Below are 15,283 nucleotides of genomic sequence, written 5' to 3'. Positions count from 1 at the left end.
TATTTTCCTACCCTTTAATGTGTATTTAAGAGATATAGATTATTTAAATTGCTTAAAGAAGCCTGAAATAAAAATGTGTGATAGGTACCCAGACACTTTCTTAGAAATATTTCCTTAGCTAGATAGAGAATTGCGGTGTTGTAGCTACACAGTGACTTTCATGCCCCTGGGTGCTGAATTTTCTTCAGGTTTCATTCACTCAACACTTAATGAGTATGTACTGTTTACATAGCATTTCTTCACTTGCAAGCCTATCTTAGGAAGCCAGCTTTAGACAAAATGCTCTCTATGGGAAGAACTGTTAGTTTTCTGGCCAATGTTAAGTGTGAAAATGTAGTCCAAAAGGTATTTCACGTATTTCTGTGTAATTCTGAGGTAATAACTGAGCAACTCCAATAACAAAAATCAAGTGTTCAATACTGGTGGATTTGTCTAAATTGTTGTTTCCTGGAGATCATTTCACAAATCCACCCTACTAATCTATCTGCCTTTGGACAGCAGTGATATGTATTTTCATTTACTATTTATCCAAGTAATGCACACACATGCTTTAAGAAGTCAAAAAGCACTTTTAGGCTTATAAAGAAAAACTACAGAAATCCCTACTCTTGATTTTGTTCCCAAAAGCACTCATCATGTCCCTTAGCTGTTTCTTTTAATATTTCTCTCTTTATTTCTAAATAACATGCTTATACTAGTCTACCTTGTTGTTTTTTGGTTTCAGATATTTTCTAATTTTTTTTTTTACTTTAGAAACACAATTTTCAACCTTTTTCATCCCATGGCACATATAAACTAATTACTAAAATTCTGTGGCACTCCAAAAAATATATATTTTGCTAATCTGATAAAAAACAAAAACAAAACAGGTATAATTTTGATCCATTCACATTTGGAGGCTGTTGTTGTGTTGGCTGTTGTCATTTTTTTATTTGACAATCTAAGAGAAAACAGGTCAGTGCTCCTGACTAAACAGTCAGGTATTACATGTTTTAAAAATTCTTGCAGCATGCCAGTTGAAAATCACTGCTATAAAAGGTAAAGACTTTCTTCTTATATCACTGACCTATCTCCTTTTCTGCCTCCATCCTAATGTTCTTTTTTGACATATCAACATTTGATATAAGCAATATTACATTATAACTATATAAACATTATTCACAGCTGAACCATATACTGAATTATGATTATTGTTCTTGTACAACTTCTTGCTTTTCCTAGGGTTAATAACTGCTTTGTTTTCTATTTTTTAAAATATATTTTGTTGATTTCAGAGAGAGAAAAGGAGAGAGAGAAACATCAATGATGAAAGAGAGTCACTGATGGGCTGCCTCCTGCAGATCCCCTCCACCCCCGCTGGGGATCGAGGCCAAAACTGGGGCATGTGCCTTGACCGGGAATCAAACAAAGATCTCCTGGATCGATGCTCAACCGCTGAGCCACGCCAGATGGGCTCCTTGTTTTCTTATATTAACAATCATTAAGTTAGCCAATTCTACAACAAAAAAATCTCTTAATATACTTAAACACAACTCAGTTGCCCACTGTCTCAGAAATACTCTTCCTTTTTCTTGCTCCAACTTGAACTGGTAACTCTTTAAAAGGTGCTGTTCAACTGTCATTCCAGGACTCCTCTAACATCAATCTGATATCCCAATTATCTTTTACCTGGGTTGGAACTCATTTTCTGAATCTCATTGTCCCTTCATTACTTCCTCATTTAGTGAAGTATACATAACCTTCAGTAGAATTCTGAGAAGAGGTGCGGGACAATGAATTTTTGAGCTCTTATGTGTTTGAGAATGTCTTTATTTTACCCTAACACCTAGTTTGGGCAGGGTATAGAATTATCTAGGTTAGTAATTATTTTCCCCAGAATTTTCAAGGCATTGCTCCACTGCTCCATCTGTTAACATTCTTTTATACATGGTGTTTTCTCTCTCTAGAAGCTCTTAGGATATTATGATCTGCAGGGTTCTAGAATTTTATTAAGCACTTAGTGTAGTTCTTTCCTCATTTACTAGGTGTTAGGTTATTTCTTTATCTGAATACTCACACTCTACTATTCTGAGAAATTTTCCTTTGTAGTAGTTTCCTTAATAACTTTCTGCCTTTTGTTTTACCTTTCCTTACTGAAATTTTATTACGCAGTATTGAACCTCATGGGCTACTACTTTACCATCTCTTTGACTTTTTGTACTACTTTGGAGATTTCTCAGCTTATTGTCCATTCCTGTTGAATTTTTAAATTTCTGCTATAATATTTTTAATTTCTAAAAGTTTTTTTTTAGTCTTGTTTTGTTGATGAAATATCCTTTCTCTTCTCTCTGAGGATATTAACTTTTAAGTTCTTCCCTGTTTCCCAGCACTGAGTTGTTCTATTAGGTTCCTTTTATTTCTTTTTTGATCTCTATTATATTGGCCCAAGGTTTTCCTCAAACATTTGGTGATCCTTCAGACCGATGAATGTCAGAGGGATGGAGGAGGGTGGGTGGGTGGAGGAGGAGAGATTAACCAAAGAATTTATATGCATATATGCACGACGCAAGGACACGGACAATGGTGTAGCGAGGGACTGGGGAGGGAGGGGGGCAGGGTGGAATGGGTCATTGGAGAGAAAAAGGGACATCTGTAATATTTTTAAAATAAACAAACAAAAGATGTAAAAAAACCCAAAACATTTGGTGATCCTTGATTGTGGGACACTAAAATACTGACTGATAATGGCGTGGATGGGTGGTCCATAGCCTTCCAACCAATGGGTTTCACTGTACAGCAGGGGTGGGGAATGTCTGACCCTGCCAAGGCAATCACAGGTGGGACTCAAAATTCAATGAATCTAGGAGCTTTTATCATAGCTAATTTTAAAGTTGGTAATTTTGTATGTCCTGCGAATGATGTTATAATATCCAAATGGCCCTTGGCAGAAAAAAGATTCCCCACTCCTGCTTTAGACAGTAAGTGCCCAGTCTTTTCCTGGGTAGTCTCCTTCCCCTTTCCTGTTCAGCCAGGAATCTGCAGGATAAACTTAAAAAAATTTTTTTTAAAATATATCTTTATTGATTTCAGAGAGAGGAAGGGAGAGGGGAGAGAGAGAGAAACATCAATGATGAGAGAGTCATTAATCAGCTGCCTCCTGCACACCCCTCACTGGGGATTGAGCCAGCAACCAGGGCATGTGCCCTGACCAGGAATCTAATCAAGATCTCCTGGATCCTAGGTCGATGCTCAACTGCTCAGCCACACCAGCCGGGCTATTTCAAAATTTTTTAATCAATTCTGTTTTTTAACACCACCCCATATCCCTTGCCTTCAGAGATAATGGAGGCCTCCAGATCTCTGAAGATAGTCTAGGGTTCTATTGTATGTGAACTGATTTAATTTTTAACTCCATTCTCCCCATGAAGACTTAGGTTTCAGCTTTCTGCTAAGAGAGTTTACCATTCACCTTGTACAATCACTTTCAAGCTTCTATTCTGTGGATTCTCTTATCTGCTGTCTCTTCTCTCCAGTTCTCTTAAAATTTTTCTTTTCATTCCTTTGTCATTTTAGTAGGGTTCTGGGAGGGATTAGAGAATTAAAATGTGCTCAATCTGCTATGCTTAACTGAAAGCTTGTCTTATTTGTTTGAATTCAGCATATCTCAAACATGTTTCACGAACCACTAATCCCAAAAGATGTTTCATGAAAACACCTTTTTCTATAATATAACCCCATACAGTAAAGGCTTTGAGTCAGAGTCCAGTGCCTGGCAGGCACCCAATTAAAGTTTGATTAATTTATTTCACAGTTAATAAAGGTATAATTAAGTGGATCTAGCATGATTTAAAGAAGTACTCTATTAAGAAATGGAAATGGATGAAAAGGGGGATACCTTTACATACTACACCAATCATAAACTCTTAGCCCAAAGAACAAAGTATATAAAAGAGGTTAAAAATTTAAAAAAACAGTATGATAATTCAGTTATCTTGTTTACCTGAAGAATGAAAGTGACATTTCCTTAACAAGTTTGCCAAAAGGTATGCTAGGTCTTTTACAATACTAGTAGTAAGGCAACACCATCTTCATTAAATGAAAAAACTAAACAGTTTATAAAGTTTTCCCAGAGTCATAGATAATTTAATGGAAAAACCAGTACAAAACCCAAAGGGCCAACTTCCAATAAGATTGTCTAACATGCCTGCTAAGTTTTAATTAACAGTCTACTAATAATTTTTAATCCAGATAAAAGAAGTTCACAATGTCATATGCTCTATTCATTCGTTTGTGTATAACGTAACTTCAGGTAGAAAGTCACACATAAATGTTCAAATGTTGAACAGTCCCTTCTTGCTTCAAAAAACTTTAAGAAATTAAAAAAGCTAAAACTGAGTTCTGAAATCTAGCCAAGCAATCTTAGATAAAGAGACAGACAACATTTTCTCAAAATGTTCTTTGATAAAAAGGAATTTAATTTAAATTATCCTCAGTACACCATGATTTCTGTTCAGTGTAGCTGAGTAAATAAAGATGTACTTCCCACTTACTCTACCTTCACCTTAACTTTGTCTCTTATTTCTTGCTCAGTCATGACAGGTTCATTACTGCCCCTAACTTTGGGACAATTACAAGTAACATTTACAGGTTCCCTTAGTCCTCTAACAAGGCCATTTATTAATAATATCTAAGAAATCTCATAAAAAATGTGAAAGTTAAAGGGTAAAATTCTTAAAGGTTCTATGGTTTATGAACTTTAGCTTAAAAAAATAAAATAAAAAGACTGATATCTATCACATTTCTGAAAGATAAGGCAAAATAATCAAAGTTAGTTGTTATACTAAATAGGGAGCAGACGCTATGCTATCAAAATGATAATTTTATATTAAGAATTATTTTTTAACTCAAAAGTGCATCCAAAAAAGCCATCAGAATAAGGCAATAGTTTGAGTTATAAAGCTTGCAAACAAGCATATAGTGAGAGGCTTAAGGTGGGTAACATTAACGCTATCATGCTTTAGCATGATTCTATAGTGAGAAGAGGCGTTGGATATGTTAGCTGCGTGATCTTGGTTGAGATATTTAGCCTTTTAAAATTGTTTTAAAATTTAATTATAAATTTAAAAATTTATGACCAATACAAATTATGACAGATTTTGAACATTCCATAAAGTATATAAAATGATGCCTACAGAGTAGGTTTAATTAATGTTAACATTTAGCTGGTTTTACTTTACATTAACCTCTTCGTCTTCTTCCTTCACTAGAGGAAGTTAAATTCCTGAAGTTAGTGGTATCATTCTCACATATTTTTATTAAGCTTTCCAAGTCTCAGTTTCCTGTTTGTTACATCCATTGATCAGTTCGTTATCAGAGAGTTGTAGCCAAAGGCAAATAATAAGTACTTAATAAGCATTACCACTGGAAAATGCTACATAGAAAACACAATTACTACCCACAAGAAACTTACCAGAAAAAAATAAAACACAAAACAAGACAGCATACTGTATTTCACTGAAGTTAACTGTAAGACCTTGAATTATATTACGTACCACTATGACGGGAAAATGGCTAATTCTTATAGTACATTTTTTTAAATTACAGAAAATTTCAAATATAAAAGAAGAGAGACTAGCATAATGAAGTCCCATATACCCATATTCCAACTTCCACAATTATTAATTCATGTCCAATGTTAGTCTGTCTACTACCTACTCAAGATCTTTTTGAAACAAATTCTGGACATCAGATGACTTAATGTATAAATATTTCAGTGTATAACTAAGTCTAAAAGGTAAGTGTTCTTTGGGAAAAGAATCAATACCATTACCACAAGTAAAAAAATTTTTTTAACTTCAAGAATTCCTTAATATCAAACACCCAAAGTTCAATTTTCCCCAATTGTCCATAAAGTTACATTTTTTACAACATGTTGGAATATGGATCCAAATAAGATCCATACATTGTGACTGGCTGAATGTTTCTTTGTTAATCTACAGGTTCTCCACTATCCCTATGAAACTTTATGGAATTTTCTGACTAAAGAAATCAGGTCAGCCCTGGTCAGTTTGGCTCACTGGTTAGAGCATGGGCAGTCTGACTGAAGGGTCTCGGGTTCCATTCTGGTCAAGGGCACATAACTCAATTGCAGGCTCAATCCCCAGCCCCAGTTGGGGCAAGTGCCTGAGGCAACCAATTGGTGTGTCTCTCTCACATCAATGTTTCTCTCTCTCCTTTCTCTCTCTCTTTCTCTCCCTTCTACTCTCTCTGAAAAGCAATGGAAAAAAGATCCTTCCATGAGGATTAAAAAGAAGAAAGAAACCAGGTCATTTGTTTGTGGTCTCAATTTTGCTGATTGTATCCCCCGTCACTTAACATGCATCTCTGTCTCTGTACAACTTGTAAATTAGTAGTTAAATTTCTTAATAAGGTACAGGTTTGTCTGGTTTGGTTTTCAGGTTTTTTGGGGCACACTATTGCATATTTGCTGTTATGTACTTCCATAAAGGGTTTTTTGTTTTTTAAAATGTCTTTACTGAGTTCAGAAAGAGGAAGGGGGAGGGGGAGGGAGAAACATCAATGATAAGAGAGTCATGACTGGCTGCCTCCTGCACATCCCCTAGTGGGGGTCGAGCCTGCAACCTGGGCATGTGCCCTGACTGGGAATTGAACCAGGATCTCCTGGATCATAGGTTGATGCTCAACCGCTGAGCCACACTGGCCGGGCATAAAGGGGTATTTTTAATGTATGGTTGTCTCTCTTTTTGTGATGTTAACAGCCATTGTTGATCACTTCTTAGATCTATTAATTCATTAGTTTACAAAATGCTAATATTCAAATTCTTTATTTTTACTTTCAATTATTTGCTGAAATACTTCTAAAAATATTTAACTTTCCTTTATTACCTGTTCAATTATCCTGATGAACACTTTATTTAGGAAAGGCAACATAGATGTTTGGACCTATTCTTTTATAAATGTACCGGTTTTCACAATGAGTTAATTTCTTAGCATCCTCCAAAATAGGCCAATTAGTTTTTATGTTTATTTAAACCTGAGTAATTTTCATTAAACATAATATCTAAATACAAACTATTTCATCAGGTATATAATGTATTTCAATGCAGGAAAAAATGTAACTGGCCATGTCAGATGTATTAAACTCCCCAAGTAAAAAGCAGTCTCATAGAAAACTAACTACTAAATGGATAATCAATAAGCACTCAGTACCCCACAAATGAATCCAAACTCATTCAATTAAGACATTTCCACATAATTACCTTGGTCACCCACTTATAAAAGTAAAATGAGTATTTCTGCCTATCCTAAACCAAACAAATGACTTCAGACATCTTCACTTACATAGACACAACATTAGGTTACAGGCCTTGGACAATGATAACATTCTGGCATGAATAAACTTTTTGAAAAAAACTATAATTTAAAATTAGCTGTTCAATATTAAATTAGCTTAGGATATACACTAAAAACTTTAGTATTTCATATTCTGAATAGTAAAACAAATTCTCAAATCCAAATGAATCACCGATGCTTATAAATAGTCTTCACTACACTGAAGCACTTTCGGTTAGATTTGCCTATATCTCTCTCTTTAAAAGTAAGTCCAGGCAAGGGACACTATGTTTAAGTATAAACATATACTTAAAGAAAATTATAATAGACTTAAAACTAAGATCGACACAGTGAGAGCAGGACAAATTATCTAGGGAAAATCTATAACATCATTTAATCTTCCTCAGCAGTTAACTTTGTATCAGATCCTAGAGTTACCAAACAAAGTCTATCCATCAGAACAGGATGCTAATCTACAATGATGGGGGGGAAAAAGATGTTTGATATCTAGGTTCGTTAACAAAAGAAAAATGCTCGTCTAATCATTAAGTCCTTTTAATGCAATTTCATTTTAATAGTAAATTATCAAAGGCAGGACATTTATTAACCTGTAAATCTAGGATCTATAAACCTGAGAGATTATGTTAATTCAAGTAAGAAATAACAATAACAACCAAATTGGCATTCATAATGTAAAACAATGAAGTTGATTATAATTTACTTTATTAATGAAAAACAAGTTCATTAATTCTTTATTATCTATAAAGAGAAATTCATTGTAACCTAGCCTGGAAATTAAATGTTCACGTTCTTGCTTACAGTTAATAGTAAGTTGTTCTTTAGAACAGGATACATAGCCTGAGCTCCAAAGAGGAATCACAAGGCACTACAGCGCCATTTTTCTCAGGCCCTGCCCCATACCGTTCCTGTACTAAAGAACTATGTACTAGATAAAAACAAAAGACAGGAATATTTAACTGCTCATGTAGATACATAAGAGGTGCTTTATTTCCTCTAAAGTTTCAAATTAGAAGTGTGGCTAGAGGCCAAACACACTTCCTCTGAGGACTGTGAATTATCTTCTCACTGTCACAGACTTACCTTGCTACAGCTTACCTTACTTTATCCCATCTCCCCTAAGTTCTTCTGCACTAGTGAGTGGAGTAAGAGCATAATGTAGGTTGCTAAACACCAAGTAATTGAAAAATACCCTTTTCTTCTCCCCACTCCCCACCCCCCACACACTGCACTCTCCTCTTCCCTTCCTCCCAGCTGAGCATAAAAAAACCAAAATGGGCAGGGAACAGCATAAATAACTCCATGAAAGCAGTTTACATAGGATTTAGCAGAATATACAGAGCTCAGTAGAGTCCTATACTCAACTGTTTTCCAAACCAAAATGTTACTAAAGTAAGAAACAAAAAAAGGTTGAAAACAAAAGTAAAAAGCCACTTACTACGCATCTTCAAGTCATAAGGCTTTGCACTTAATAGATCTTCTCCTATGATGTTTTTTCTGTAAACATCAAAAAAGAAATAATTAACATAATACTATCATTTTGCTCATTTATTTTCAATTCCTTGCCCTCCAAAATGAAATTCATTAGGTACTGAGTTTCACATTCTAGCAAAGGAAGTACAACTAGTTGCCTCTCCCCATTCCAGTGACTCACAATGGAGGTTTACTACCAAGAAACAAAATACCACTGCAATCCCTTTCTCTAAAACTGGCAGAAATTACCAGGAAGAAAGGGTATCTGTCAGGGTTTTCTGTTTAGATGGGACAAACAACAACACTGAATGGATACTGCTGAAGTGCTGAAGAGACTAGGCATATGTAGTAAACATTAGACTTAATGGGAGGAATGCTAAAAAAATTTCCAAAAGACTCTAAAAATAATGTACTGTTAATACACCATAGCTGAGAGATTTTCCACTTTGGGAGAAATTAAGGGTCTGACTAGATGGGCAAAAACCAAATTATTATTTTGTGTATTATTTCCATATACCATCCCCCCACCATATGTCCCTGAGAAAAAGCATTTAAGCATGTGGACTACCTCAGCTGAGTTAGACCCTCTGTATGACCCTGTTATAGGTCATATAGTGATGACCACTGTATACTCAGCAACAGCCAAGAGAACTGGGGTAACTTAGAGAAAGCAGAGAAATATATATCCATGACACTGTCACAGCCAGTGATAGGAGCTATGTTAAGAATGAAGTTAGCAAAAGTATTTCTTCATTATACCTGGGAAAAGTGTGCTATCTATTATGTAAACATATATACATGAATCAAAACTGACTCAGATACAGTTAAAAGAAAATGCAAATAAAATCTACTCTAATGCAATTAACATGGGTTTATGGGTGGGCTCTTGCAGTGGGTGTTCCATGAATCCCTTAAAATCATATACAAAGTTTTGTCTGCAAGTATGTTTTATGACATGTTTTTCTGGAAGAAGGTGTCCTCACCTTTCTCCAGATTCTCGAAGTCCATAACTTCCCAAAAGTTAAGATCCAGAGAGCTATAGTATTATAAATTAGTTGCCTGATTCAATAAATCTCAGGGACTCTGTCAACTATTTTGGTAACTAAATAAATTTACTCTCTTAAGAAATTAGTATTCTGATGAAATATGCTAATGAACTATAGAAATATGAATTTGACAGTATATTGATTCAAGAATACAGCTTTTGGATAGTTCTAAATATATTTTAGATCAAAACGGGCTTAAATTTTAAATGTACCAGAACAAGTTATTTTAAGTATTAATAATAAATTAATTTCCAGTATATTACTAACTCAATTTAGATAAAAATACTATGTTAGATACCTATTAAACTCGAGTACTAAGCGCTGTATTTCTAGGCAATTATGTTTTAACAATAGCAATTAAAGAAACAAATTGAAACATATTAAAAAATTTTTTAAACATAAATGTTACAGTAGGTAGCAAAAATACAAAGAAGCAAAATGAGAAAGTAAGTTGCTTGAATTATGATTATCTCATAAAGTTTGGTGGGCTATACCATTAGTTACTTTCTACTTTTTGTCCATAAAGACTAGAGCAGTGCTACTCAAAACGTGGTCTGTGCACCAGTGCTTTATCCATTATTGGTTGTGATATGTATGACAATGAGTAAGCATTCAGAAAATTTTATACTGCTGTAGCATTTTTATTTTACAAACATATCAATCTAATACCAAATTAGGGGAAAAAAAGAAAAAAAAACAACCCCAAAACTAAGAAAACCAATTCATCAAAGAGTTCAAATTATATTCTCAGATTTCAGTTGGCCCTTCCTTAAATGATCAAGTACATGCTTTAAAAGAGGTAATTAAATACATTTAAACCCCATATCATTTTTAAAAAGTATTCATTTTTATTACTAGCTACCTTCTGATTCTACACATATGGATTCCACTTTTCAAGTTCATCACTAACCTCATACAGCTTTTAGAATTTTCATGACAGGAGAGCTGTTTCTTAAAAGAGCTCTTGTTTATCTTGTCTTTTGTTTCTCTCAACTGTCTTTTTACTTGAACCTATGAGAAAAGCAAAAATCACCTCTTTAGAGTGATAATCCAGTATCACAAATGATAACCTATCAATTCTCCTTTGAAAAAATAAAAAATTAAAGAAACAAAATTGTTTGAATGAAACGCTAGCCCAAATACACATGCCTATTCATTCAAGCATGCTAAACCATAAATTTAATACATCTACTAAGCTCTGGGGAAACAAAATAGTGGGAGACAGGCACATGAACAGGTTAAGTACTCATAATAGAGAGATAAACACAGATCAGCATATATACTACTGACTAAAAATTAACTCTAGAAAAGACTTTAATGAGTAGATGATTTACCAGTTCATCTTAAAGAATGAGTAAAATTTGTCTAAGGAAAAAAATTACTCTAAATTAAGGAAACACAGAAGCGAATGCAGATGGGGAAGTTAATATAAAGTATTAGGACCAGATTATAAAGGGCCTTGAATAATGAAACAATTCTATAGGAACCAGAGAATAAGTGAGGTTTTTAAAGGAAATAAATGAGATGATCAATTTTTTTTATTTTTTTTATTTAAGGATTAACTTTGGCAGTTATGTGAAGAATCAAGTAGTTAAGGAGAAACTATAAAAGCCAGGAAACCACAAGAAAGCTCTTACCATACACAGTCTAGATTTACCGTCTGAGAAAACAGTCACCAGCCACATGTAGCTACTGCGAACTTGAAATGTGGCTGGTCTGAATTGAGAAGTACTCTAAGTGTAAAATATACACAGGAGTTCAAAGACTTAGGACAACAACAAAAAGAGAAAATCTCCCAATAATAATTCTTTAAAAATATTACATGTTGAAATAGATGTTGGATTAAATAAATTATATTATAAAATCTATTTTTGTTTTGTACACTTTTCACATGGTTATTAAAATTTTTGAATTACAGAGTGGCTTATATATCAGAAGAACTGGTCTTGATGTCAGCATGAGAGCCTACAAGAGGTAACAGCAGAGGCATGAAGAAGAAACAAATTTAAGACACTGAGCAGAAGGAATAGGCAAAGGAGGACAGGGCAGAGAGAAAACAATGGAGAACTCCTGATGATTTTTGGGTATGTCTATGTTTATTCCTTTTGTATTACAGACGGAGATGTCCAATGAGTGGCTGAAAATACAAATCTGGTTCTAAGGAAAAAGATCTAGGCTAGTGACACAATTTTGGAAGCTATACCAATATAGATAGTACTGACAGCTACTGAAGTAGTAGAGAAGACTGAGGGGGAAAGTATACTTAGAGAACTGAAAGAAGATCCTATGAGGGGTCCCAATGATTTAAGAAAAGGTAAGAAGGGCAGGGACATGGCAGAGAAGATTGTAAAAGGTCAGATAAGTAAAAGAAACAAACATACACACATACACACATACTAACATACATACCCATAGGAGAAGTATAACCTAGAAGCCAAAGGAAATAAAGGTAAACAGCATTACATGCAGAAATGAGGGGATTGGCCCGTCAGAGATTATTCTGGCCCTTAGCGAGGACAGCTTTAGTAAAAACAAAATGACAGAGGAATGTTCAATGGAACAGAGGTTGAGAAAATGGAGTAAGCAAGTGTAGATGTCTCATTCAAGTTCCACTGTAAAGGGTAAAGGACAGTAAGTGAAGATTCCAAAGAAGCAAAGGTCAAAATTCAAAGGGAAATACTGAGAGTACATGGATAATATCACATTTAAGAAATACCTTTTCTAAGTTTCACAAAATTAGATTAACAGTAGACCAAACTTTTAATGTAAGTACAAGCCTCACTAAATAAAACAAATTTCTATTCCAAGCAATGTAACAAAATTTTACAAGAAAATATCTTTAGAAACTAGCTCATGCTAATGAATTCTTAGCAATATAACATATAGTCTAGAAAAATGGAGAACATGTCTTTCAGAGAAATTATGCTTTAATTTTGATTATATCACACATTTATATCCTTTCTCCAAGATAGATACTGATTTGCACAGATGTCCAGACTTAACACAATTACAAGTAAAATGATTTTTCATGCATCTTTTATTTGAATTGCAACCTTATTTGTATATAGAGACTCATCTGTTAAAAATATATCAAAACAAATTATAAATACCTACAATGAGAACATCTAATGCTTAAATAGTTGTACGTTGTTTCCATATCCCTTCCTACTCACACAGACAGCAACCGAACTATCATGGACTTATAGTGCTACCTGGGAACAGTTTTTCCCATCAATGGCATCATACATGTATGTATTCATTATTCCCATTTTTAGTTATATATCCTTTGTGACTTGTTAGATACCTCAAGAAATCTCTTAAAGACAAACACCATATGATTTCACTTATATGTGGAATCTAATGAACAAATTAGAAACAGACTCACAGACACACGGAACAAACTGACAGCTGTCAGAGGAGAGGGAAGTTGGGGGGCTGGGTGAATTAAGTGATTAGGCAAAAAAAACCCCCAAAACTCATAGACACAGACAACAGCATGGTGATTACCAGAGGGAAAGGGGGATGGGGCAGGTAGAAGAGGGTAATGGGCGTGTAAATGGGGACAAAAAGGAGACTTGACTTTGGGTGGTGAACACACAATATACAGACGATATAGAACTGCACACTTGAAACCTATATAATTTTATTAACCAATGTCATCCCAATAAAGTCAATTAAAAATAAATAAAATAATTTTCTCTTAAAAACAGTCATGGTCATGGGGAAAAAAGACTGAGAACTTCTTTTGCTATAAGGGACATTCTTGGAACAAGTGGCAGTATCTGATTAAAATATATAAATTATAAAAAAAAAGAAACCTTTCTGTAATAGTCCTTGATTTTATTTGGTAGAGTTTTTATTGTTTTTTAAGAAAATTTATCTTTATTGTTGACAGTATTACAGATGTCTCCCTTTTATCCCCCATTGACCCCTTCCACCCCACCCCCACCCCTGCCCAAGGTCTTCACCACACAATTGTCTGTGTCTATGGGTTATGTACATATACATATAAATTCTTGGTTAATCTCTCCCCACCCACCCATCCCCGCCTTCCCTCTGAGATTTGTCAGTCTGATCCATGCTTCTATGTCACTGGATCTATTTTGTTCATCAGTTTATTAAGTTCTTTAGAGTCCACATATAAGTGAGATCATGTGATACTTGTTTTTCTGCCTGGCTTATTTCGCTTAGCATAATGTTCTCTGGGTCAATCCACACTGTCCCAAAGGGTATGAGATCCTTCTTTATAGCTGCATAGTATTCCATGGTGTAAATGTCCCACAGCTTTTTTACCCACTCACCTACTGAAGGGCACTTGGGCTGTTTCCAGATCTTAGCTATTGTAAATAGTGCTGCTATGAACATAGGGGTGTATATATTTTTTCCGGACTTAAGTTATTTTTTTTTTTTGGGGGGGGTGTTTGGTCTTTGAATCTAATAGTCCATTTCAAATATTTTTTTTAATTAAAAAATGTATTCAAAACTCTATCCAATTAATCAATAAATGTTTTTGAAATACAAAAGTCCTCACACTAAAAATGTTCTAAAAATTGAAATATTCCATAACTAAGATTTAATGTGAAACTTCTTTTAGAAATCTAATATATTTTGTGGAAAAACATAACTTGACTACCATTAATATGTCCTCTTTAGGGGGCAAAGAAAAAAAAGAGAATTTCTGAATCCTTGTAGAAAAGTCTGGGTTTGTCATGCTGAGAAGGAATGATAATGACATATTAAACCTAAAGTTGAACAAGTCATAAATTTATTCAAACTGGAAATCTTTTAAAGCAAAATTGAATTAAGTTTATATTTATACTGTTCATGTTAACAAAGTAAAATCTAAGCCTTACCTTAACACAACCTTCCAATGCACTGACTTTAAACACTGCCTGAAAAGGTTTCCGGTCAATAGGACATGAAGCCAGTGTCTGAAAAATGATTAATAATTTATAACTTTAGAAATGTTTCTTTAGAATAAATCAAAATTAATCTATAACAAACACATTTACGATGTTTTCCACCACCAGAACAGGAGACAGAAAAATATTTTTTTCTTCTTTCAAAGGTGAAGATGAAATACTTTCTGCCAGTATCACGCCTCAGAGTAATAAATACCTTAAATTTATTGTTTAGTTCATTCAAATACTTACTGAGCATCTACTGTATGCTAGGTAATTGGAATACAATGATGAAGAGAGAGAACATCTCTATTATTAAGATAATACCTATGAAGAAGACCTGCTTGTCCCATTGAGAACTACTGTTACAATGAAAACAGAGCTGGGCTGAAATCAACAGCTCTGATCTAAAGCTCTTGTGCAACTTGAAATCAGCTGTAAAAAAATGGCATGTACAGGTTCCTTACAGATTTTAATATTCTATGACAATATTGTCTCCAAAAATTAATTATT

At 34.2% G+C, this 15,283-nt stretch overlaps 1 protein-coding gene across 3 annotated transcripts in view; it reads right to left on the bottom strand.

Moving 5' to 3' along the window:
- The window catches only part of SCAF11 (SR-related CTD associated factor 11), a 71,346-nt gene that overhangs the window by 14,907 nt on the left and 41,156 nt on the right, over positions 1-15,283 (bottom strand). For 2 of the 3 annotated variants that reach the window (XM_016201168.2, XM_016201170.2), the window contains exons 5-7: positions 14,723-14,800; positions 10,780-10,880; positions 8,789-8,847 (exon numbers count right to left, since the gene is read on the bottom strand). In XM_016201168.2, the coding sequence (XP_016056654.2) occupies positions 8,789-8,847; positions 10,780-10,880; positions 14,723-14,800 (238 nt within the window). The remainder of the gene's footprint in view (positions 1-8,788; positions 8,848-10,779; positions 10,881-14,722; positions 14,801-15,283) is intronic. The other variant, XM_016201171.2, reaches the window with a different exon arrangement.

This window comes from Miniopterus natalensis, chromosome 2 (assembly GCF_054644295.1).
Source record: "Miniopterus natalensis isolate mMinNat1 chromosome 2, mMinNat1.hap1, whole genome shotgun sequence".
In the NCBI taxonomy this organism is placed as follows: domain Eukaryota; kingdom Metazoa; phylum Chordata; class Mammalia; order Chiroptera; family Miniopteridae; genus Miniopterus; species Miniopterus natalensis.
Note: the sequence above shows the minus strand (reverse complement) of the source record. Positions and strands in the feature narration are given on the sequence as shown.